The 25,173-nt window shown below is 52.2% G+C and overlaps 1 protein-coding gene across 3 annotated transcripts in view; it reads left to right on the top strand.

Annotated features, from left to right (window-relative positions):
- Nucleotides 1-10,526: 10,526 nt before the first annotated feature.
- The window catches only part of PAX7 (paired box 7), a 119,810-nt gene continuing 105,163 nt past the window's right edge, over nt 10,527-25,173 (top strand). For 2 of the 3 annotated variants that reach the window (XM_012555786.1, XM_023732021.1), the window contains exons 1-4: nt 10,604-10,688; nt 13,240-13,475; nt 14,035-14,164; nt 15,071-15,199. In XM_012555786.1, coding sequence (XP_012411240.1) covers nt 10,604-10,688; nt 13,240-13,475; nt 14,035-14,164; nt 15,071-15,199 — 580 coding nt within the window. Of the gene's footprint in view, nt 10,689-13,239; nt 13,476-14,034; nt 14,165-15,064; nt 15,200-25,173 lie in introns of all 3 variants that reach the window. The other variant, XM_004377195.2, reaches the window with a different exon arrangement.

Genomic DNA, 25,173 nt, shown 5'->3' with positions numbered 1-25,173 from the left:
CCAGAGGCACTTCAGAAGGAAGGCCAGGCAATCTACTTCCAAAAAATCAGCTATTGAAAATTCTATACAGCCTTAACAACAAAAAGACAAACAATCTAATCACAAAATGGGCAAAAGACTTAGAAATTTCACCAAAGGGCCATTCAAATGGCCACCAAACATATGAAAAGATGCTCAGCATCATTAGTCATCAGAGAGATGCAATCAAAACCACAATAAGATACCATTTCACTCCACTAGGGTGGCTGAGATTAAAAATTTTAAAAATAAATAAAAATAGAAAATAACAAATGTTGGCGAGGATGTGAGGAAATTGGAACCCTTATCCATTGCTGGTGGGAATGCGAAATGGTACAGCCGTTGTGGAAAACAGTGTGGTGGTTCATCAAAAAACTAAAACTATAACTACTGTATGATGCAGCAATTCCACTCCTAGGTATGTACCCAAAAGACCTGAAAGCAGAGACTCAAACAGAGACTTGTACACCAGTGTTCATTGCAACGCTATTCACCATAGCCAAAAGGTGGAAACAATCTAAATACTCATCAACAGACGGATGGATAAACAAAATGTGGAACATACATGCAATGGAATACTACTCAGCCAGTCTGAGAAATGAAGTCTTGATACATGTGATACATGCTACACTATGGATGGAGCTGGCTGGAAGACATTATGCTGAGTGAAATCAGTCAATTACAAAAGGACAAATAGTGTAGGACCTCATTTATATAAAAAGACAAGAAAAAGGCAGATGTTTAAAGAGCAAAGTTTATTAGTGGTTACCAGGGGCGAGAGGGAGGGGGAAAGGCAAGTTTAATGGTGATTGAAATATCACATTTATTAAGTGGAGGGGTGCATAACTGACTATTGTAACTGCTGTCAATAAGTTGTACACCTGTAGAAAGTAGAATTGGCAGAAGTTGTGTGATAGACATATTTATACCAACAAAAAAGAGTAGTTGCTGAGGCTACTTATGTAAACCAAAAACCTCATGGGATTTAGTTTCTTGATTTGGAGGTTTAGGGTCATGGTTTTGTGGGACATCCCAGTTAATTGGCCTAATAACATGTTTAGTGGTTCTGTTCTACCTCCTAGTTTGATGCATAGTGCCTAGATCTTAAAAGCTAGAAAGCAGCCATTCAAGGCACAACAATTGGTCTCTATTCACCTGGAACAACAGAGGAAGGAGAGTCAGCAATAGGAGGAGGATATGGAATGTATGACTAATTGCCTCCGTGAACAACTGCCTCCTTTGCCATGAGACCAGAAGAACTGGATGGTGCCCGGCTATCATTACTGAACATTTTGATCTAAGATTCCATGGAAGAATCCTGATCAAAGGGGGAAAATACAGAGCAGAATTTCAAATTCTCATGGATTCCAGACGTTCTGGAGCCAAGGGGGCTGGATAAAGCCCTGAAACTATGGCCCTGAGATAATCTTTAAAACTTAAACTAAAAATATCCCCTGAAGTCTCCTTGAAACCAAACAATAGTTTAGCTTAACTAGTAACAAATGTCTGCCTTGAGCATCATGCTCTTTTAAGAACTATCTATATAGGATCAAATTGACAACAGCAACTTGAAAGCTTGAAAGATTAGATAGGAACCTTAGGGGGTAGTGAGTTTATGTTAATGGGGAAGGAACAACTCAGAAAAGGAGGGTGAGAATGGTTGTACAACTTGAAGAATGTCATCAGTGTCACTTAATTGCATACATAGAAATGGTTGAATTGGTGTATGTTTTGCTTTTGTATATATATTCTCAACAACAACAACAAAATAAGTAAAATTATAAATTAAAAAAAAAAATCCTGTGGAGCATAGTTCTGCTCTGACACACTTGGAGTCTCCATGAGTCTGGATAAAGTGAATGGCAACTAGCACAGTATCTACTGCATGGATTTGTATGAGGATTAAATAATATAATGTATGTAAAGCACCCAGCAGAGTGCCCAGCTCATTGTAAGTATTGAGTCACTATTGTTATTGTTGCCTTTCTGAAAGTGAAGAACATTTTTTATGCACACACACACACACACACACACACACTCTCCACCTTTCCTGAGCGAGAGAAATAAGTTTTTCTGCTCCAAGCCCTGGTTTCTGAAACTCAGCATTGGTGGGGGGTGGGGTGCACAGGCAAGCTGAACACTACAGAGGTAGAAGGGGGGGCCCTTTGCAAAGGCACTTTTTGATCTGCTGTAACTGCCACTATAAAGAATTAGATGGAATTCATTTTTATGATGAAGGAATTAATGGTTATGGAGAGAATTGGGTTCAGGTGGAAGACTTGAATCCAAAGAAGGGAATAAAGCCTTGAAATTCAAATGAAAAATTATTATATAAGCATAAAGGAAACCTATTTTACACCTGTAAGACTAAATGTATAAATATGAACCAACTGCTCCCTCTGGGAAATGAGGGTTGTGCTTTTAATTCACCTAGACGAATATGCAGTGCACTCTGCCTTCACCTATACATTTCAATGAAGACCTGGCACCCGCCAGGGACTCCTGACCACCCCCAGACTGGCCACCTCCTCCCTGGGGCTGGGTACCTTCTGCCAGGTAAAAGCCCTTCTGGCTTCCCCAGAGCCCCCAGGAAGCAGGCAAGCTCCTGAAGCAGCAAACTCCTTGGACAAGGTCATTTCAAAGGCTCCCTCCCAGGGCTTACATTCTCTGATCCTGAAGTACCTGCCATCCTCACTCCCATGGCAGGATATGCAATCCTACATCATTAGAATGTTCCAGCTTCAGTCATTCATTCATTCAGTAACTGCCTTTTGAGCACCTCCCATGTGCTAGTCTTTGTGCTCAGTGCTGGGGATCATCTGCTTTACAAAATGGAGAAACTGAGGCCACCAAAGAAGAATCAGGAACAAGAAAGAGAGCAGGCAAGTAGGCCTGAATTAAAATGCTTTCCCTACTGCCTGATGACTCTTTGACCTTGAACCAGTGTCTAATCATCTCTGAGTCTTGGTTCCCCTCCCTATAAAACAGAGACCCTCATATCTACCACACAGGGTGGCTATAGATGAACCAGGCTTGATATTCGGTGCCTGGCCCAGAGTAGGCATTCAAAAATGATAGTCACTAATATTGCTGTCCAAGGTCAAACAGTAACATGATCATTCAACTTAGCTCTCTATTGAGTGAAATCCCTGGGTGGTGCAAACAGTTAACATGCTGGGCTGCTAACTGAAAGGCTGGAGGTTCAAGTCCACCCAGAAGCACCTTAGAAGAAAGACCTGGTGATCCGCTTTCAAAAAATCAGTCACTGAAAACCCTATGAAACACAGTTCTAGTTTGACACACATGGAGTCACCATGAGTCAGAAGTGACTCGATGGCAACTGGTTTCTTAATTCTTTCTTGGGTATCCTCTGTGTTCTTCTAGACACTGAGCTCAGCCCTAGAATTAGAGAGATGAATAAAAAAGGTCCCAGTGACCCACAACAGAGGAAGACAGAAGCAAGGGGGCCAGTGTGTACTGAGTGCCTACTGTAAACCAAGCACTAGGTTTTCACCCAACTCTCATCACCCCTACTTAAGACAGAATAGACTTCCCATGTTTTGAGTTCTGTCTGAGCATCCTTCACCATGCATATATGGTCATTCACCCTCCTGATACTCGAAGGGTTGATAAGTCTCCGTTAACCTATGAGGAAACCCTAGCACACAGAGGGCATGCCAAAGGTTCAATATCACACAGCAAACTTCTGGCCTCACAAGTTCATGCTCAAGTCCCAGCATTTTCCCAAGTCCAGATATCTTGCTTCAGAAGGCTCCAGCTTGTGCTAGAGTCATGTATTCATTCAAGGAATATTTACTGAGCATCTACTATGCTAAGCACTTAGGATACAGCAATGAATACACAGAAAAGTACCCTTGCCCTTGGAAGGCTTCCATGAGCTTCCACCAAGTCTCTGGCTCCTGCATCTAGGAGAGGAAAGACCCCTCTCTACTGAGTGGGCTGTGACAGGAAGGGGGCTTCTCAAGGAGGAAAAAGCAGGAGCCTTCGGCCAGGGGGACCAAAAGAACCCAATTCCATCAGCTTCCCTTTAGCAACAGCAGATCTGAGGTGGGGAACAGGCAGGGTTTGATCTTTCTATCCTCATTTCCATTCCACCCCACCTCCCCAAAGCCTGGGGGCCTGGAGAGAAAGTTAGTCTGGGCTTGTGGACTTCCTTGGAACTCATGCACAGCCCTGAGCTCCAGGCCAGCCGGCGGTGGGCGCCGCCACCCTCTTTGATTTCTTTAATGAAAATGCTTTGCCAGTTCCATAGATGCTCGGCTATGATAAGGTAATTTTCCAAGGGCACAGTCTACAATCCATTAACGCTGGACTCGGTGCAAACTGAACTTGGAGAAGACAGCCCAGTGCGATCCGACACTTGGTCTTTTGTTCAGGCAACTGGGAGCTGGGAGCTGGGGAGGAGACTTCCCTCTCAGCCTCTCAGATGGTTCCAGAAAACAGAAATGCCCATTACACACACACCTCCTCCTATCTGTATATGCATACAGTCCCACTTGTGCACACACACACACATACATGCACACGTGTATATGCAGGCACACTCACATGTACTCGCACATACTTAAGCAAGTACACACATGCTCTTGGCCTCACGTATTGTCATATACACACCTCAATGCACACACACAGCTGCCTCCATCCAGCTCCATTCCCTTTAGCCCCCTGAGACCAGATAGGGGAACATTCTTCTATTCCTGGGAGACTCTTTTCCCACACGAGAAATGGAATGGAAAGGAAAGAGGGACTGTTAGGATGGTCAGAGGAAAGCCTTTTACAGATATTGGGGAACACCCTGTAAAGATGGCGTGGCTGCATCTCTCTCCCTAAAAGCCAGAGGAAAAGCAATTGGCAAGAGAAGGACGTTCAGAGGAGGAGGAAGAGGAAACCCCAGCAGCCAGCCATGTCCAGGTGGGGGAAAGAAGCGTCTGGGCACCTCCTGCACCTCCCTCAAAGCCTCAGCCTCCTTGTCTTTATTTCCAGAACCTCAGGAAGGAAAAGTCTCCCAGGACCAGTCTGAGAAGGAGCAGAAGGAGAAAGACGAGGAAGAGGAAGAAGGGGAGAAGAAAGAGGAAGAGGAGGAGGAAGGGGGAGGAAAGGAGGACAAGGAAGAGGGGAGGAGGAAAAAAGGGGAGAAGGAAGAAGAGAAGGGGGAGAAGAAGAGGCAGGCAAGGAAGATGACATAGGAGGAGAAGGAAGAGGGAAAGGGGATGAAGGGGAAGAAAAGAAAGAGGGAGAAGGAGGAAGAGGAGGAAAGAAGGAGGAAGGAAAAAAGGAGGAGAAAGAAGAGGCAGTGGAAAGGGAAGTGGAAAAGGAGGAAGAGAAGGAGGAAAAGGAAGAACAGGAGAAGGAATAAGAGGGGAAGGAGGAGGAAGAAGGGGAGGAGAAGGCTCACCTGAGATCTTATTTAGCAGTCAGCCTGGCAGAAGCCTGGTTATTATTATTGTTGTTATTATTTACCTTGAGTAGTCAGAATTGACTCAACTCAACAGCAATGGATTTGGGTTTTTTTTGGTTTACTGGAATCCAGCGCATAGTGTTTTATTTTTCTAGGGAAAAATAAGCAAGAAGATAACTCAATTCCCCTTTCCTTCCTGTTCAGGCTTGGGCAGGTATTTCCAGTTCACTCTTGGAAAAGCACTACTTCTTAAGAAAAATAATAATAATAAGAGATTGGGGCATCGAGGAAAGGGTGTTCTTTTTCAAGGGTGCCTCTTCCAATGTGGCACTGAGGAATTCCGGCCTCTGGAACTGGGAGTGAGCCTCCAGAGAGTCCTTTGTTCCTGGATATTCCATTTCTCGCCCCACACTCCAGTCCTCCCTCCCCACCCCCACCTCCTCCTCTCTCATTATCAAACATTTGAAGACTGAATAATTCCATTTGTCAATGTCTTTGGCCCCTTCCAGCAGAGCCTCTGAAAATGCAAAAGGCCCCGCTGAAATGAAACCCCTGGTTTTCAGGGTGGATTTATCACCCTTTAAAGGGAGATTTATTGGGTAATCACTTTCAAAAAGTGTTCTTTTGCACAGAGGTCTGAAACAAAAAGAGTATCCTCTCCCTTGGGCTGGGGGGAGGGGCTACTGGCCACTTGGGGGCAGAGGAAGGGAGCCCCAGTCAGGGCCACAGGTGGGTCTCTCTTCCCTTCCATTCGCAATTTGGAGAGGGAGCGGCCAGAGAAGGGCCAGGTTTCCCTAGCTGAAGCAATCTGGGGGTCTTACTACTGTACCCCAGGCCTATTTCTTTCTTTCCCATTTTCATTGGATTCGGAGAGTTCAATTTGGGAACTTGGAAGGAATAATTCCTATTAGTATTGTTGTTGCCTTTAAATAAAAGGGGCGGGGGTGGGGGGAATGTCAGACCAAGTGGGAGACGTGGAGATGGGGGATCACTGTCCGGGTCAGAGAGTCCTGGGTTGGGAGAAATTCCTGGGGTGGGCTGGGGCATGGAAATGCACTTTTAGAGATGCTGATAGCAGAGGCAGGAGGAGACCAAAGCTGAGGAGGAGCTTTCCAGCAGGTCCCTGCTCAGCCCCCTCTGGACCAAATGTCCCCCCAGAGATTCGGGCCTGAGTTTCAGCCAGGAGAGCAATGGAGGCCCACACATACCTTAGGAAACCATGGAGATGGGGGGTGGAGGTGGGAACGAGAAACAAGAAGAGATAAAAACTGAAAAACTGCTGGGGAGAAGTCAGACAGACAAGGAGGAAAAGAGAAAGACAAAAAGACAGCGGAGACCAGAAGACTGGTTGGGGTGGGGGGCAGGGGGAGGGAGACAAAGAGAGACAGACAGAAAAAGTGTGTGTGTGTGTGTGACAGAGAGACAGAGAGAGATTCACAGAGACAGAGATACACAGAGACACAGACAGACACACAGAGAAGGAGACAAAGGGAGACAGTGACAGGAAAAGTGTGTGTGTGTGTGTGTGTGACAGAGAGAGATACACAGAGAAAGACACAGAGAGACAGAGCAAGAAGACACGAAAAAGGGGAGGAGGAGAGGCTGAAGGGGAGACTTCTCTAGGCCAAGTCCAGCCCAACACGCAATCCTGACAGGAGCCCCTCAGAGCCTTACAGCAGTGATTGGGGGTCTTAGGAGTGGATTGATGTTGGTACGGGGAGTCATTTGGGCAAGGGATTTAGCAAGGGGCAATAAGAGGAGGAGGGGAGATTCTCCCTCCACCTCTAGCTGCAACCGACCCAGTTCCCAGGTGAACCCCCCTTTCCCCTGCTGGATGTGAAATCGCCATTTCACCCCGCCACACTTCTTAATTGTTGCAAAAATCATTTGTGAAATTGGTCTCCAACAGGCGAGAACGGCCACGCTCATTCCGACGGACATGCCCCCCTTCCTCGCCCTGCGCGGGCCCCGCCGGGACCCACGGAATCCCTGAGCTGCGGAAACGCTGGGTTGGCGCGACCAGCGCGGGGGCTGGGGGAGCCTGCTGTGGCCTCTATCGCGACCGCACCCGCTGCTGAGCCTCCTCGCCGCGGGAACTAGAGGCCGGAGCCAGAGAGGGCCAGGGACCATGCCGAGGGCGAAGTGGCCCCAGCGCAGGACTCCTGGGGTTCCGAGTGCCCTAGGCTGCGGCTGAGAGGGCGATGGGTCTGGAACCGAGACGTCTGGCCTTGCGCTGGCCACACTCGCCTCGGGAGACGCGCCGGCTGCCAAGTTTGCGAGGAAGGACCGAGCCTTCCAGCCTCTGCGCCCAGAGATCTTTTCTTGCTCGGGAATTGTCCCAAACAACACTCACACCTTCGTGACCGGAGCTTAAAGCTTTGCTAAGGCAAGAGCAATGGGGTCCCAAAATACAACCACATAAAGAACCTCCGTTAGAAACACGTTTACTTAACCGGGCCTGCAAGCCTACGGTGAACCACACACAAGCCCACCTTCACCTAGACATACAGACGGGGCGTAAATCCAGAGCCATACACAAACTCACTGGTGTGGATGCACCCACAAGTAACAGACTTGAAGAGGAGCCTTAAATCCTTCCAAGCAAGGAGAGAAATTAATGGTGAATGAATGAATGAATGTGCAATATACACATTATATATTGTAGATATAAATATAACACATATTATATATATCTACCTTTGGAGGTCAAGGCATCAGGGCCCCCTAGCAAAACTGGAGATGTAAAGGGGGTTCCGAACTCAAGTGTAACCCCATCTTTCCGGAAACACTCTGGCTTAAAGTTTGGTTTCCCATCTCCCAAGCGGGCAGTGGATACAATGAGGTCGTTGCCTTCAAAAAGCAAGGAAACCCAGAAAACCTCGCAGGGTCCCTATAACTCAGGCAGTCTGTCCCCTCGTGGGGGCCAGACCTCTGGTGTCCTTTTTCCAACTCTAAAGCTGCCTGGCCTCCCCCTCCTTAATTCTGGGGCCACTGAAGGTGTAGGTTTAACAAGTTCTCAAGTCAGCCCCCATTCCCAGAGGGACCCCCCAAGATACTATAGAACCCTTAATGCAAGGAGAGAGGTTGGGGGAGGTCTGTGGGTTTTGTCACATGCTGAGAAGGGCAAAGGTCACAGGTGAGGAGGAGAGGGGAGGGGAGCGCTGGGGCGGGCAGGCGGAGAGCCCCCCAGGCCAAGCCGAGGCTGACCCCTCCGCCAGGAGAGGGCGGGTTTGGGGCGGGCTGGGGGTGGGGGGTGAGTTTGAGAGCTTGGTTTATTTTATTGTATTTTGCCTCCAGCGCTGGGCCGGAGACGCTCTTTCCCCGGGGAGACAAAAGGCCTGCAGTCGTGGCGTCCCGCCCCGCTGGGAGGGCGTTTCGCCCCCAGGACTCCTTGTCCCGGGGCGGGGGCGTCCGGTCACTCAGGCCGCGGAAAGTGCAGAACTGCGGGACCCCTGATCACCCCATCCCCACTCCGAACTGTTGAATTGGGGCATCCGGTGGGCTCCGAACCTGTGAGCGGAAGAGCTCAGACTAGAGCGGCTGCGGTACCGAGTCCCGAACTGCTCGCCCCCGCACCCCTCCCATCCCTTTGGGCCCCCAGATCCTCGGTCTCGACTTCCTGTAGAGCCTTGGGACACTGGACTACCTGCTGGAAAAGGGTCTGGATGGCGACCTAGGGGCCAGTGAGGGGCGCGGCGTTTACACCAGGCTGTAGAAAGGCGAGCGGCGGGGGCGGCGAGGGAGGAAGAGACGAGTCCCTAACACTTGGCAGATCCAGTTTCCCAAGCTTCAGACCCAGATACCGTCACTCTGGGCTTCTCAGAGCTGCAGGAGATTGGCAAGACCGGGACACCGAGGCTCAGACATTAAACACAGAGAAAGTCATAAATCCCTCCCTTGAAGTCACCGCGGGCTCTCCTCCGGTGGGCCCCACTCGCGGAAATTTCAGTGTGTGAGTGAGGTGAGGGAGAAGACGTGAAATACAGCGGACTCTGCCTCTGGGAGAGGCCAGAGAAAAGAGGAGAATTCAGGGAGGGATCGGCCGGAGGCAGACATTCCCATGGAGCCGGGACCGCAGAGAGCGGCTGTGGGCGACCGAAGGGCTGGGGACTCAGCGGATCCGGCCCATTCATCAAAGGAAGACACTTGGACAAAGTTGGCCTCCTCCCCTTCTCCCCCATCCCCCAACTCCCCGGCCTCTGCTCCTCCTGTTTTAATGGACAGTTCAAATTCTCCCCCAAAATGAGGTTGAGCTGGGGATTAGAAAAGAGAAAAAATTATTCGTTGGCTATTTCTTTTCGTTATTGGTCCTCGGCTCCCTTCCGCCCTGGCCCCCTTCCCTCCTCATGAATAAAAGAAATGTCCGAACCTATCAGATCTCGTTCGCTGCCTCCTCCTCCTCCTCCTACTCCAGTAGAGCACTTTGCACAACTTATCCAGCTGATCACTCGCCCCCTCGCTTTTCCGCTTCTCTTCCCCAACCTCGTCACCCCCAGTCGCCTCCTTTCCAGCCCCGAAACCCGGGGGAGCACCTTCTTGTCTCCCCAAGTCTTCTAGGCGGAGTGGGTGTGAAAGCTTGCGAGTAAGGGGGTAGCGAGTATGTCGTCTGGAGAGAGAAGGCGTAGAGAGGAGTGAGGAGAGAAAGAAGGAGGGAGGGAGAGGGAGAGAGAGGGAATAAATATATAAATAAATACGAAACAGAAATCCACTCCGCAGCCTCTCTGCTCAGAAACTTTGGTCCCGAGCACGAGAGCGGGTCGTTGGCGGGTCCAAGGCTTGGGGCGCTGCTTCTGGCCACGTTCTCCCAGCCCCTCTCCGCCGCCCGGCCTAGTCTCCCAGTACAGGCGGGCGCATCGTCCCGCACAACTTCTGGCTGAGCCGAGCCGGCAGAGGCGGACTTGGGGTTGGTGTGTTTGTTTGAACTTCCTTGTCGCCACCTTCCCTCCCCCCAACCTTCGCCCCTACCTCACCCCCCTCCCCAGCTTCTGGACGCGTTCGACTGCCGCCGGGGACTGGGGGGGTGGGGTAGGGAGTGTGTGTGGAAGGGAGGGGGAAGAGGAGTACAAAAAAAAAAAAAAAGGGAAGAAAGAGATCGCAGCAGGGGTAAAGGGAGAGGACGGAAAGCGATTTTTGCCGACTCTGGATTCGTCCCCGACGTGCGAAAGAATGGCAGCGCTGCCCGGCACAGTACCGAGGATGATGCGGCCGGCCCCGGGACAGAACTATCCCCGTACCGGATTTCCTCTAGAAGGTAAGAGCGCCCGAACTTGCCTCGCCTTGATTCCTCCGCTGGGAACTCGAGGTCCTTGGAGAGATAGCGATTACCAGGGGATGTGGGGATGGTGGTGCCGGCGGCGGCTGCAATGGGGTCCGCTTCTCTTCTGGCTCCAAGTCCAGGCACGGGACCCGGGAAGTTTCTGGGACCGACACTTGTCAGTTTCTGCGTCGGTTTCGCAGAACTGCGGCACCGGTCGCGGGTTGCTGGCCATCCCCCGCAGGGTTCAACTCCCGGTAGATTTCGGGTCCTAGTAATTTCAGATCCTAGTAAATATCAGCTTCTTTACTATTTTAGATGCTTTTTCCCTGCGACTTTTTTCTCTGCGTTCACCGGCTGCAGGCTTTCTACTCTTGTTTTGAATTGTACTTTTCACCCCCGGATGGTTTTCCAATCCCTTTTATTTCGAAATCTCAACACACGCCAAAACTGTGTGATACATTATACGTCTAAACTACGAAGGCGTCTCCGCTTCCTTCAAAGCAACGGCCAAAAACTGCTTTTCGGCCTGGAAACAAACTAATTTGAAATAATAGTAAAGATTTTTTTCCCCAAAACTTATCACCTGAGCTTTCGAACTCTGGAAATCTCCGGGGACAGAACCTCGAGACGGCGAGGGGGCAAGACAGTGTCCAAACAGGGGGAAAGTATTCATTTTGTAACGTGTCCTTACTAAATATGGAGCGCCAAGCAAGAGCAGAGAGGAAACTCGGCGAGCCGATTCCCGGCTCGAGACAGAGCTGGGAGCGAACGGCCGGCAGAGATTCTTCCTGCGTTTTTGTTTTTTTCTTTTTAAACTAATAAAGGTCTTCAACCTGTCGCTGAGGGAGTCATCCTGCTTCTAGGGGTAGGTAGCCCAGGGTATCATAAAGAAATGGTTAGAGATACTTGCGACTTTTATTTTTTAATCACTCTTCTTGAAATTGTATGAGCCCCTTGTGCGTGAGGAAGAGGAGAGAAGGAAGGGAGAGGGTGGGCGGGCAGGCAGCCTGCGATCTGAGGAGGGGGTCCCTCCGGCAGCAAGACGGCACCGAGTCTCCGAATTAGACAGAGGCGAAGAGAGCGGCTCCGTGATCAAGTGCGCGCGAGCAGCCCGGCAGGCGGGAGAGCGCACAAGCCCGGGGATTTGCCATGGCACTCTTCTGTAGCGAATGAAAGTAAAACAGGCGGCCGAGGACGCGCGGCGGATTAGGACAATATTTGCCCAACATGACGGAGAATACTGAGGAGAGCCGAGCGCCGGTCGCTAAAGAGGCTCTTGAATATAAAGTTGGGCGCTCGAGAGCTCTCGAGCGCTAATGGCATATCCCGCCACGGAGACCGAGTGACTCTGACTTGGCGATGCACGATTTCTGATTAAATCCGAGGGTGGCTTCAGACACCTACTTTTACAAAGAGAGATGGAGGGCCCGGGAGAGCGAGGGAGGGGGCGATAGGAACAGCTCGGCAGCCGGAGCTTCTTCTCGCCTCCTCCCTTCCAATTATACTGTCAGCTCCCTCCACTCGGGCGGCTGTGAAATCGTTCTAATCTGCCAGATCTCCGCAGCCGCCGAGTCTCCAAATTGGGGAGATGGAGACCAGATTAGTGCACCGAGTGTCCCCTAACCTTATGTGAGGAAATTTGTGTGGACTTTGCATTAAGGCGTCGGCCGGTGTTCTCGCCTCCCCAGCACGCATCGGGGTGCCTGTTCCCTGGTTCCCAAAGTCACCCACTCGGGAACTCGGGCCCACCTACGTATCACCCTGGCAGAGCCTGGGGGACAGTTTGTTGTTTTCTAAGGCCAAGCGGAGTATTCGATTTTGGCGCTTGCTCACAGTGGAGTGTGTCCCGACCTTGTCCCAAAACGAAATTATAGTTCTGAGAGGTGTTGGAGACAAGGGGAGTTCCCCAAGGGACAGCCAGGTGTCTCTAGAGGCAGCCACCAACAGCGTTATGTCACCAGTCCTTCGGCTTTGCCTCGGCTGTTCAACCAAGGGTAGGACTGTCTTGCTGCCAAAGCCAGGGCTGTAAATGCTAGCAATCAACCAGCCCCTCTGGCCCCCAATAAAATGGATCTGTCTTGACCACTTAGAGCATGGAACTGACCAGATGGGCCACAGCTCACCAGTTATTGGCCTCTTTGAGAGGAAGGCAGACCTGTGGCTCAAGCTGTTGCCCGGGGGACAGAGGTCTCTAGGTCTATTGGTCCCATGGTTTCTTGGCTCTCTCCCTTCAGTCTTTCTCACTCTCCTTCTTACCAGCGTTCATATTCCCCAGATGTGTTCTTATTCCCTGTAGTGTGGCAGGACTAGGGGCACACAGCATCTGGGGGGACTCTTATAGCTGTGACCCCTCTCTCCATCCCTGCAGGACCCTCTCTCAGCTTTATGACAGTTGTTTCCTGGCCTCTGAGCTGCCACAGCTCCAAACTTGAGAAGCTTGGAGACCCACTGTGCTTAAACAAAACTGGAGTCGGGTGCACCCAGTGTCCCCTCACCATCCTTACCCTGCGCCTCTCTCCTTCTTCACCTCCCCTCCCTTATCCAGTGTCCACCCCACTCGGACAAGGCCGGGTCAACCAGCTTGGTGGGGTCTTCATCAACGGGCGACCTCTGCCCAACCACATCCGCCACAAGATTGTGGAGATGGCCCACCATGGCATCCGGCCCTGTGTCATCTCCCGCCAGCTGCGAGTCTCCCATGGCTGTGTCTCCAAGATTCTCTGCCGCTACCAGGAGACTGGGTCCATCCGGCCTGGGGCCATAGGAGGCAGCAAGCCCAGAGTGAGTGCCTTTGCCACGGAGGCTGGCAGTCAGCCTCCCCCTGGTTGGGGGTTCTGGCTGTAGCCCCTCTGACTGCCCTGTGTCATCCAGCAGCAGTATGGGGATGTCTGTATGCTCCCTATGGAAACTACAATGGGAGAGTGCCCCCTATTATTTTCCCATTACTTAAATTTCTCAGGGATGGGGATAAGTGAGGTCTAGGTGGCTCAAGACTGTGAGGCCAATGAGACAGACCTGGGATGTCCCTACATCTGCCCCGTCCCCCTACCACCATCCCAGACCGGGGAAATCTTCCATCTTTCAGGCTCCCACTCTCCTGGTCTTCAGTCTTGCCTGAAATAGTGAGGGGAGACATTAGGGGTCCTAATTAGGTTTCCCTTTTATTACCAGTCACTGCTCCTCCCCCAGCTGCCTCCCTGGGAGCTAGGAACTGATTTCTTGGAAAGGTAAAGCCAATCTCGGGAGGGGGGCATGGGGCTCTTGGGAGGTTGATATTAAAAGTATTTCCCTCCCCCCACCCCATCTTTCTACTCCGACTCTCCCACCTCCACCTCTGAAGCAGGTGGCAACTCCGGATGTGGAGAAAAAGATCGAGGAGTACAAGCGGGAAAACCCAGGCATGTTCAGCTGGGAGATCCGGGACCGGCTGCTGAAAGATGGACACTGTGACCGCAGCACCGTGCCCTCAGGTGAGAAGGCAGCTGAGCCAGCACAGCCAGCCCAGGGCTGGAGGTCGGGGAGAGTGGAGAGGGGAGAGTGGGTGATGAGGAACTTGGAGGAAAGTTGGGAGGAAGAAGAAGCAAGAGGGCAAAAAGAGGACATTGGAGGGAATCAAATCCAGAAGAGAGAACGTTAGGAAGGAAGGTGGGGGGAGGAAAGTGTAAAAGAAAGAAGGAAGGGAGGAAGGAAGGAAGGGGCAAGAAGTTAATCTAGAAAGTTGGTAAGAGAAAGCCCCCCCTTGCAGCTTTCTTGGAGACGTGCCCAGAGAAATGGATCTGTCCTAGGACAGTTCGTCTCCATGGGCTTCCTTGGATCCCCTTCTTCTTCAAGTCATCATTTCTGTTTTGTTGCCACCACCAGTCACCAAAGTGTCCCAAATGCGGAGACCCTAGACCATGCTGCCCATGAGAGGAAAAGTGCCTGGTGTGTGCGTGCGTGTGTGTGTGTGTGTGTGTGTGTGTGTGTGTGTGTGTGTATGTGCATTCAGTCATGCGAGGCCAGTGGGGGGGTGGGGGTGGGCACACCTGAATGTGAGGGTGGCTACAGCAGGGGCTAGAGGGTCTCTAGGGTACGTGGTGGTGTAAAGTACAAGGACCAGGACATGTGTAGAGATGCAACTAAGCTGGTGCCTCTGCTTCATTACCACCGTGAGGGGCCCAGGTGAGTCAGGCTTCCAAAAGTGAGTGGCTGTCCTTGTGCCTCCGGGTAGGTGTAAATGCTTAAGTGTGTGTGGACGTGAATAGGTGTGCATTCCCTTGCGGGTGTGTAAGGAGGGGGCAGTTTCCTGACTTTCTTCCATGGGTAGAGGCAGCATCTGGCTCCCTTGCCCCAACAACTTATACTCGCTCTTTTGCCTTTGAATTTCTGAGGTTTAGTGAGTTCGATTAGCCGAGTGCTCAGAATCAAGTTCGGGAAGAAAGAGGAGGAGGACGAAGCAGACAAGAAGGAGGACGACGGCGAGAAGAAGGCCAAACACAGCATCGACGGCATACTGGGCGACAAAGGTAGGGACCCACCCGGGGCCTGCGACGCCCCAGCCGGCGATTCCCTCACGTGCGAGTGTGCAGGCCTGTAGTTCGCTTCCACCGCCCGAGGATGGCGGACTGAACTTTAGCGGAGAACTCGCAGGCCCTGGGGCAGCCGAGAACCTCCCAGTGTTTGCGGAGAACGCCCCCTGGGTGCGCCCCGTGGCTGAGGCAGTGAGGGGAGCCGGCGCCTCCTTTGTGCGGGCGGAGACCGGGCGCCACTGGCCTCTGCATCTCCGGGGAGCTCCGCTGAGGGTTAGTACACTGTGCGCCGCTGACTTTGCAACTCGCGCGCACGCCTTGTCTAACCAAGGACTCCGGTGCGTGTGTTCTCCGGGCTGACGTTTTGGCTGCTGGTCCGGGTCTGGATCAATTATTTATAGGAAACTTGGGCAAGGAGAGGGGAGAGGGAGGAGGAGCCGGCCTGTGACTCCCTAAATGAATTTGTTAACCAGACCCGCACAGGCTGTCTAAATGGTCCCTTGAAACCCCTCCTAACAGTTGACTGACCGCAGCAATCAATAAAAATTAGCGAGGGCCGAGCCGGCCGCCGTCTGACTCTCAGTCCCGCGTTGTTAGGGCCAGAACTGAAACAGAGAGTGGGGGGGCTGAAGGATGCCCCATTAGGACGCTTTCCTCTTCGGTGTATGCAGCGGGGTCGGGAGATGAGGGCAAGTTCACCCAGGCACAGGGTCGGAGAATCCCAGTGTGGGAGAGAGATGCAGACCCAACAACCCTCCCCACTTGCATGGAGGCTGGAGTCCGAGCCCAGTGCCCTGCTTTTTTTCCATGATCAGCTAGGAAAGGCATGTAGGTTTCAAGCGCCTGCACGCTGGGGGAAGGGAATTGTGCTTTTGGTTTTTGACAGGAAAAGAAAGCTTCTGCGGGTGCAGGGGTGCAGAAAGGGAGAGTCCTTGCCCACACCTCTGTCCCCGCAGTTATCTTTGTGACTTGGGTAAGTGTGCACTAAGTGTGCACCTGGGGAGAGATAGAAATGGAAGACCCAGAGTCACAAAGACTGACCAGAACCAAGAAGCAGGCTCCCAAACACAAACAGGGAGACAGCGGGCAGAGAGAATTGGAAAGACATTGGCCATGTGAACCTGCACAACGGTGGCTTTGGAAAAGGTGGAGAAGTTCGCTGGAATCTGAAACTTGTGAAGAGCATGTTTTGCTCAAGTTTCCTTCCAGAGGCTTCTCCCCCACCCTTATCTCCACAGTCCTAGCCCGGCTCTCTCTTTAAGCTTTCAGTAGTTCCTTCCAACCTTGAAGATGAACTTTGCAGACGAAGCCCACTTCCAATGACAACTCCCAGAGACACCCAGTCCCCAAGGAGGAGGGGGGTGCAGCCCCAGACATAGTGGCAGAGAGCAAGGGAAGCGGCGTGCTATTGACATTCAGGGCTCAGAGTGGGGTCCACAGTCCCTCCCAGGACAAAAGGGCGAGGGAAGAAAGCAAGCGAGCTGCGCGTGTCACCCCACTGTGCAGGGCCTGCCAAGGGGCCTCTGGTCTGCTTTGGGGAGTGAACCCTGTGATGCCAAGTATCCCTGGACTTTGGCCAGGCAGCTCTAGAGCCCTGGACCCCTGTGGAGAGACCCAGTCCTTATTTCAGTTTGTATTGGAAAGAGAAAAGTGGGACCTTTTGTGGGGGTGGGAGGCATAGAACTTGAATGATCCATCCCGGCCAGATTCTGCACAGCAGACACCTCTTCTGAAATGTAACCTCCCTAGAAGCTAAAGGAGGTTTTTTAATTATTATTATTGTTTGGAGATACTTTGGGGGGGGTGTCCAATTTGGTCTGTGAGTACACATGCATAGATACATTTCCTCTGAGAAAGAATGAGAGGAAAGGTAAGGAAGACTACGGAAAGTGTATGGTTTTGGGGTCCTTCTGACTCAGGGAAGTTCAGGGGCTCCCAATGCTGGTCTGGGTTTGCAAAACTTGCTAACAGGTGCTTCACTGGATAGAGGTTTTCCCTGCAGCGGAACCGGGAAGCTCCAAGTCTCCAAGGGTTTAATCAGGAGCCTGGTGGTTCCACATGGGGGAGGCTGAAAGCACAAGGTCTGGGCCTGAGGAAGAGCTGCAGAAATGAAATGATCTCAATGAAAGCGGTGGCCTGCTGTCCGGAGAGCCCCGCTGTGTTTACCTGACGGCAGTATTGTCGGGCACTGTGAGTGTTGTAAGCTGACCGTGTAGGCTTATACGTCTCTCAGTACTGTTTGCCCATGGGCCTTTGGAGTCCAGTGATGTGGGTTGTGTGTCTGTGCAAGTGGGATTCTTTGTGGGTGTGTGGTATGATTGTAGATGGGTGGGAATGGGCAGTATGGCTATTCAAATGAGAGAGGGTTGTCTGTCTGTGAACAAATTGTATCAGTTTCCAATGTGAGTACCTGGGCCAGTCGGCAGGCACCCCCGTGAACCGCCCAGCTGGAACTCCTCGTTTCTACCCCAAGCCCCAGACATGAGTTTCACTGCCAAATTAAAGGCAAAAAGATCTCCTAACCTCCAAGTTGACCAGGTCACCAGAAGCTGAGATACTACTTGGGCAAAAGGGCAGGCAGGGGGAGGGTGCACCCCTGCAACTTTGTTTTGGCTTCTTGCTCTTGACAAATGCTTTCTCCCGGGGTTGTCCCTCTCATGGCGGGGAGCCGCCAAAGAAGGGGTTTAAGAGCTCTCTTCTTTAAGCGCTAAAGAGAGATCCCTCCCTGAGTCCGTTTTTTCCTATCGTCCGCTTGGCATTTAATAATGTTAAGACTTATTAGAGCTGGTAATGAAAACTGGGACTGCTGAATAGGAAACTGTGTTGGAGAGGGGTGTAATAGCTTCCAGGCATGGTAAGAAACTATTTATCCGCAATCAGTCCTCACTCTCAGAGTTTGAAGCACAAACGTTAAGTTGAAGGGTTTTAAAGCAGATTAAATTGAGCTTTTATTTCTGTGCACTTTCATCTCTGAACGGCTCACTCCTGCTCCCCTTGGGCTGATATTCATGAGGCTGTTCGTATTTTTTTTTTTTTTTTCCTCTTATCCTTGTTAAGACTGAGTTATTAGGATTGTTGGTTGTGGGAATTCTCAGACCACTGCCAATAGGAGCTCCGGCCATGCTCTGCTCACCTAGAGAGGGATATGGACAGATCTTTGCTCCCAGACACTTGGACTCTTTCTTCCTTACCCCCTTCTCCAAGGACCCGGGAAGAGACAGGCCAGGCACCCAACCAAGAGAGGATTTGAGGGGAGACCGGGAAACAGGAAAGGAAAAGATTTTTCCAGAATCTGAGTCCAGAGGAGACTCTTTGGGGAATTTGAGAGCAGTTTGCAAAGGGTCGAGCCATCCTCTGTGAGAGCTGATGGAGTGTGAAGAAATAAACAATACTATAATAATAACCACAGTAAGATACAATAAGAACACCAAAGCCTCAGGCATTTGACAATACACAAGTTGAAGCTGAAACTGACCAGGTCAAGGGAAACTGAACAGGTCAGATGTGGGGCTTGAGGATCCCCCTAGGCCTCTCAGATGGAAAGCCCAGCGGGCTCACGATTAAGGGAAATAAGGGGAGAAAACCCCGTCCCAAGATTAAAAATAAAAAATCTGAGTTTTCCTCTGAGGGGGGGAGGAACTGCTGGCGACAAAGTCGAGCGGGAGAATTCCCAGTCCTCCCGACTCGGAAAGACCATTGGAGGTGGGGGGCGCAGAGGAGAGGAGGTGGGTTTGTTTTTCTTTGCGCGCTCCTGAATTTATTTTTAAAGCGGTGAAAGTACAGGTGTGGAGTGGGAGATGGCAGGGAAGGATCGAGAAGGAGGGGAGAGCCCAAAGTGTCGGTTTTAGACACTTGTAAAAGGAGGTGGGAAACAATTTAATTTGGCAGCAGCGATAGCTGCTAATGCGGTTTTCGGTCGTTTGCTACACTGGAGGAAGCTGTTTTGATTGTGTGTACAAGGACCTGCCAAATTTAATTAGGCTCCGGGGGAGCGAATGAATAGGGGAAGAGGGGCACCGCTCCCTTCAGCCCACACCGTTCCCCCCCCACTCCCCCCCCCCCCCCCCCCACACCTGGAAGGGGCATTGTTTACTGGATAGGCGAGAACGGGGACGGAATGGGGAGGAGGAGGACAGGGAGAGGGGACTTGGAAGAGGGATTGAGGGGAGGCAGATCGTCCATTTATCAAGAAACAATCTGCATTGATTTAAACCAACAAGTTCCCTCCTCTGTAAATGTGTGTTTAGAGAAAGGTAATTGACACTCCACCAAATCAAAGGATTACCCCGGGTTGGCAATCTAATCAAACAGAGTCCAGGCGGGATTTGAGGCTGTTCAGAGTGGGATCAGCTTCGCATAATGGGGGCTCCGAGGAAGATGGGAGGGTGTCAGGCATTTCCCCGGCTTTAGGCAACGCTCCTCGGTGGATATTCAGAGTCCAGAGGGAGACTGGGAGGGGGCGAGGGAGAGGCTCGGCGCGCCAGGGTGGTGGGGGGATGGGGTGAGCAGAGAGGATGCGGAGGGGAGACTATCCCGGCGGAGGGGGCTCCCGGCGACCGGGCGAGCCCACACTGGGCTGACAGGGCTCCCCCTTTCTTCCCTCCGTCCCCTCAACCGAAGAAGAGAGAGGGGGAGGCGAGAGCTCAGCCTAACGAGGAACAACAATAAGGAGATAACTGTTACAAAGGCAAACACTGGCGCTCGCGCGCTCGCAGCCCCAGAACCCGCGTAAATAAACAAAGTCGGCAAACTGTTTGCCAGATAAACTCGTGCCTAAATCGAGTGTGACGGGCAAGGAGAGAAGAGACAGAAGGAGATAAGGTTGGAGGGGGAATGAACGAACATAATCTAATAGAAGACATTTAGAAAACAAACTTTAAACAAGGGAGAACAGGCGAGCGGAGGGTAATTATCCCCCCCAGAGAGTGGGGGAAGCCGTTCAGGGCTCTGGGGGAGTGGGAGCCGCGGAGGAGCTGTATGTTGGGGGGCGCCTTTGGGACTCCACGGGCAACCGGGAGAGGGTCCCCGGGGCGTGCGAGGAAAGGGGCTCGGATCCCACCTTGAGGTTCCCGCGCAGCCCCCAGTCTCCCGAAGGGAGGCATTTCTAAACGGAGTGGGGTCCCCTGCTGCGAGGACGTTCGGGTTCTGGGTTCTGGGTTCACCTCGGGGCACGCACCGCCACACACCGGCTGTTTCCAAGCGTTTGTACCTAAAAGACGCGTGTGCGCGGCGCAGTGGTGAAAGGAATTAGGTATTTACCAGTTTGAAATAAGCCTGGCTAAGAAGAAGAGGGAAGAGAGAGAGAGAGATACTGAAAAGATGAGGTTGGGGGAAGACTTCAAACGAATTCATCATTTGGAATGGTGGAGGGGAGATTTACCAGACAGTATTGGGAAGTTATTTAGATATTAATAACACATTTTCCTGAGGCGCGACCACGGCCGCCATCTGCGCTGCTCTCGGAGCTATTTGGCTGGGTGAAATATGGGCGTCTCAAATGTTGGGAAGAGATAACGCAATCAGGCTAACCCGGTCCTAGACTGCATGGCAGCGTTAAACCCGGATTAACCTCCCCCCACTCTCACCGCCCCCTCCCCTTTCACAGCTTTCCAAATTTTCAGTGGAATTTACATTGAAGGATTTAAAAGCACATATAACAGTACCCTTAAAGTAGTAAGGTGATTATTTATTTGTTTGGTTGGGTTTTTGCTTGTTTTAGAATGTCTTTCTGAAAATGATAGCTGTCACACACTGCACTATGTATAAAAATGTTATATAAAAACATATATATTTTTACATAGGGAGAGAGGACTGAGAAAATGAAATTTCTTTCCAGATTATCTTCTTGGAGTTTGCATTTACCATCATCCTACCATCATGTTGATGAGGCTTCATTTGTACCAGGCTCTATATTGGGTACCTAAGGATATAAACATGAAATGTACAAGGCTCTGGCCCAGGAAGCTCATGGTCTAAGGCCAGACAGAACTCATACCCCAGAAAAGAGGCTACCTGGTAAGGGGAAGCTTTGTGCTATTAAGGGCTGCCTCAGTTAGGGAAGGCTCCCCAGAGGCTCTGGGGCCTTGAAGGCCACGACTAAGGGGGGGGGGGCACATTCCAGGAATTCCAGAGAAATAGTTCTCCCCCTTCCCACTCCAGAGCAATGAAGTAATTGGGAAATCTAATTGAGGATGAGGATGAGGGTGATTGGAAGATTGGATGCCCCCCTTTTGCTGTCCTGGGCCTTCCCTCTCCTTTCCCCACTTGCCCCAAGTCTGACAGAAAGAGGAAAAGGTGGAAGTGGGGTCAACGATTTCTGACCTGCTCTGGAGCGATTTGGCCCTGGCTGGGGTCGGGCAGGGGGAGGGAGGGAACTCGCCTTCCCAAATCGAATCAAGGCAGAACGGTGACCTAAGGGGGAAACTTCGCCATTAGTAGATAGATCTCTCCAAAACTTCAAACAAAGATGCGGGGTGCGAGGCCTGGAAGAAGTCCGGGGAGAGCGGAGTGGGAGTGGGGTGGGGGAGGGCTAAGAGCATGCGAAGGGGAGGGGCCTGGAGGAGGAAGAGAAGGGGTCGAGGGCAAAGGGGAGGTGGGGGGCAAAGGAAGGGGTGTTGGGAAGGGAATGCAAAGGGGAAACGGCTGCAGGGACCCTTGGAACTTCAACCCCCTCAGAGAGGAAAAGCGTTCGCAGTTGCCGCAGCCTCGGGAAGGATGAGGGGAAGTTGTGTGCGTCCCAAGTCCAGCTCCAAAGAGGCCCGAGGGCAATTGATGGCGACTTGGGCGCTCGTGCCGGGCCTGTGAGGTCCTCAGCACGCTGTCCCGACGGGGCTGTTTAGCAGCTGGGTGAGGGTAGATCTTGAGGAGTGTGGGGTCGGAGCCGGGCTCTGCATGCCGGCTGTGAATGGTTTGGCCCCATTTCCCCCTGAGTCTGCAGGTCAGGTAATGGACCTTTCCAAGATTCGGCGGCCCCCGCCCTGGGGTGCGCCGGGCCTGAGCCGGGATCCGGACCAAGGGAGGGGTGGGCAGAGGTCGCGGAGACAGAGAGCCACCGAGGTGGGACAAGAAAGAGTCAGAAAGGAGGACAGCGTCAGCAGAGAGGATGAGAAAATTCAGAGTGAGAAAGACCGAGCTCGGGCTAAGAGGACCTGCCCAGAAAGTTTGAGGACGCTCAGAAATGCTGAGGGACCGAGAGAGGCGCTGAGCAGCCTTGAAGACAAAGAGACACAGTTACAGAAAGGCTGGCCTAGGGACGGGCGGATCAGGAGAGACAGCGGGACCTAGAGACAGCCCGCGGGAGAGCGCGGGCGGAGAGGGCGAGCGCGAAAAGCCGGGAGGCGGCGGGAGGCAGGCGGGGGGCGGGCGGGCCACGGCCGTCCTTTTGATCCTCCGCGGCTTCGCCTTATCAGAAGCGCTTTCGGTGACAGAGGCACAAAGGCAGTTCATCATATTACAGCGCGGCCCGGCGGCTCGCTGCGATCCCGCCGCTTAATTAGAAGCCAGCAATCCGGGCCGGCGGGGCGGGAGGGCGGCCGTTCCCCAGGCGGGGGCCCGAGCTCCGAGCTCCCATTCCGGTCGCTGGGAAGGGGCCAGCCCGAGAGCCTGGCCGAGTCAGGACGAGAAGCAAGGGGTGCGGGGAACCCTTATTTAAGAAGTCGCGAAATGAACAGGCCAGCCGGGTTTCACTCCGGAGAGAGAGATTCGGCGCCTTCCAGTTTAGCAACCGCCCCTTCTAAGTTCTTGGCTTCGGGAAAGGGAGGGCGCGCAGGCCATCATCCCCACTCCTGCGCTTCGGCGCTGCGGACTGAGGGCCAGTGAGGGGTCGTGCTTCTCCGAGTCCAGTTGGTACCCACCAGTCCCGCGAAGTTGAGATTTGACTCCCTCCTCCTCCCGCCTGCTCTTCCGGTCTCCATCTGAAGTGGGGGGTGGGGTGAGGGTTGTGCTCAACCGGAGAAATCCAGAGGGGTCTAAGTGCGTCCTGGTGGACCCTCCTCGGAAAGTAAGAATTCCAGTGAAATCTTGCCCCAGATAGACTCACTCGCCATGAAAATGTTGGACAACTCACTCAACCTCTCTGGGCCTCAGACCAAGACAAAAATTCTTATCCTTTTGGAGGATTCTGGACGCCTTTGAGAATCTGATAAAAACCCAAGAAACTGACCATTCATACATGTTTACCCAGGCAGAATTTGCATGCAGCATAAAGGGGTCCCTGGGCCTTCAGAAGCTGGATCCCACTAGGAACTTCACATCAGCGTGGTCCCTGGTGATTCCAGTATTCTTAAGGGTGCTTCTGATTCCCAGAGTCGGAGCCCAGGATGATGGGATGGTTCCTGAGGGGCAGGAGGGGCAGAAAGCCTGCGCTGTGTCAGGACGCTGCAGCATCCGCCTCTTTCCAAAATAGAGGCAGTGGAACGCCCCCCCCCCCCAATTTGGTTGTTAGAGTGGTCCTTTCTGAGGCGTTTATATACTGTGCTCCCCTGTGTGTCTACCCCACAAAAATAAATTTTCCTCTGGGGGTGAATTGTGTTAATTTATTTATTCACTCTATAAAAATTTATTGAGCACCTACTATGTGCCAGGCGTTGTGTTGAGTGCCTGGGAACACCGGAAAGATTCCGGCCCTCATGCAGTCCACAGCCAGGTGGTTAAGACAGAAAATAAACAAGCCCACAAATACACAGATGTGTCTCAGTGTGTGTGTTTACCTGTGCGCTGGAGTGTGTCTGGATGCTTGTGAATGTTGTGTGTGTATGTTTGTAATCTGTGTGTTTTTTGTGCATGGCTGTGTGTAAGCACAACAGCAGGGTGTGTTTGGGTGGAGGCTGGATTTGGCAGGCAGCCCCAGCCTGACCTCGGACAGTCCAGAGTAGCAGGCTTTGGCTGGGGCCTAGCAGCGCCGCGGGTCCGAGGGAGAGACAGAGGGAGGAGCGGCTGGGCCGCCGGGCTCCGGAGCCTCTCGTCTTCACTGCCTCTTTGTCTGATGCCACGAAAAGACTGAAGATCAAAGAGGCCCCCAGACCCGGACAGAAAAAGGGATGGGGCAGCGGGTGCGAGAAGTAGCTCGGAAAACTCCACCCTGAACTTTTCTGGGGTCCTCTCGGTAGTACCTAGACCCAGCGGAGCCCCAGCCGAGTGGGCAGCCGCCTTCTGTGGGGCCCTGCCACAGTCCAGGCCTGGACTGTGACAGGTGGAGAGGGATAGCTGCGGCTGAGGGTTCGAATTCAGTCTCTAGGTGGCTGGGGAAAGTGGAGAGACGCAACATTTGGGCGAAGTTTTGTGGGATGTATGCGTATTTAGGTGACGTGTTGTGTATACTTTCGCGTGGGGATTGTGGGTCCAAGAGCAAGTCCTGTTCCACGGAAGCTTGCCCTAGAGTCCGCATCGGCTTTAGCTGGGGTGCATAGCCAAGGAAGTCGCATTCAAGCTAGAGTCTGACTTCAAGGCGACAGCTTCAAGGTTAGTAGGTGTGGGGAGGAGTCCTAAGTAATTTTCTGGAACCCTCTCTTTCCTCAGTGGAAATTTGCAGAAGTGCCTCTCTCCCTCGCTCTTTCGTAACCGCGAACCCAACTCACAGCGCCGGTCCAGCGGCATAGACGGAGAACTCGGAGCTTTCCAGCCCCCGACTTTGAAATGAGAACACCTCCCCCACTATCCCTGCAGTTTCCTCTCTCTCCTGGCCTTTTGGGCTTGGATTTATCCTTCGGAGGGTCGAAATCTTCCGTAGAAAAAAAAATTCCGATGTGTGTGTGGGAGGAGAGAGGGCACAGCAAATACAAACTCCTTCTTCTGCTTTTTGTCCCCCTCAGCGATGGTCACTATCCCCTTCTCCATTGTCCTCCCCCCTGCTGCCTACAAATGTCCGAATTCAAAATCCCAGTCCTCGCCCATCTTTGGCGCTGGAGGAAGATTCTGAATTATTGCGCCAGCACTTCTGGGAGCCCTAGCTGGACTATGTTGGAGGTGCCGGG

Source organism: Trichechus manatus, unplaced genomic scaffold (assembly GCF_000243295.1).
Source record: "Trichechus manatus latirostris isolate Lorelei unplaced genomic scaffold, TriManLat1.0 scaffold00048, whole genome shotgun sequence".
Classification (NCBI taxonomy): Eukaryota; Metazoa; Chordata; class Mammalia; order Sirenia; family Trichechidae; genus Trichechus; species Trichechus manatus.
The sequence above is the reverse complement of the archived record's forward strand: the minus strand, read 5'-3'. Positions and strand labels throughout refer to the sequence as shown.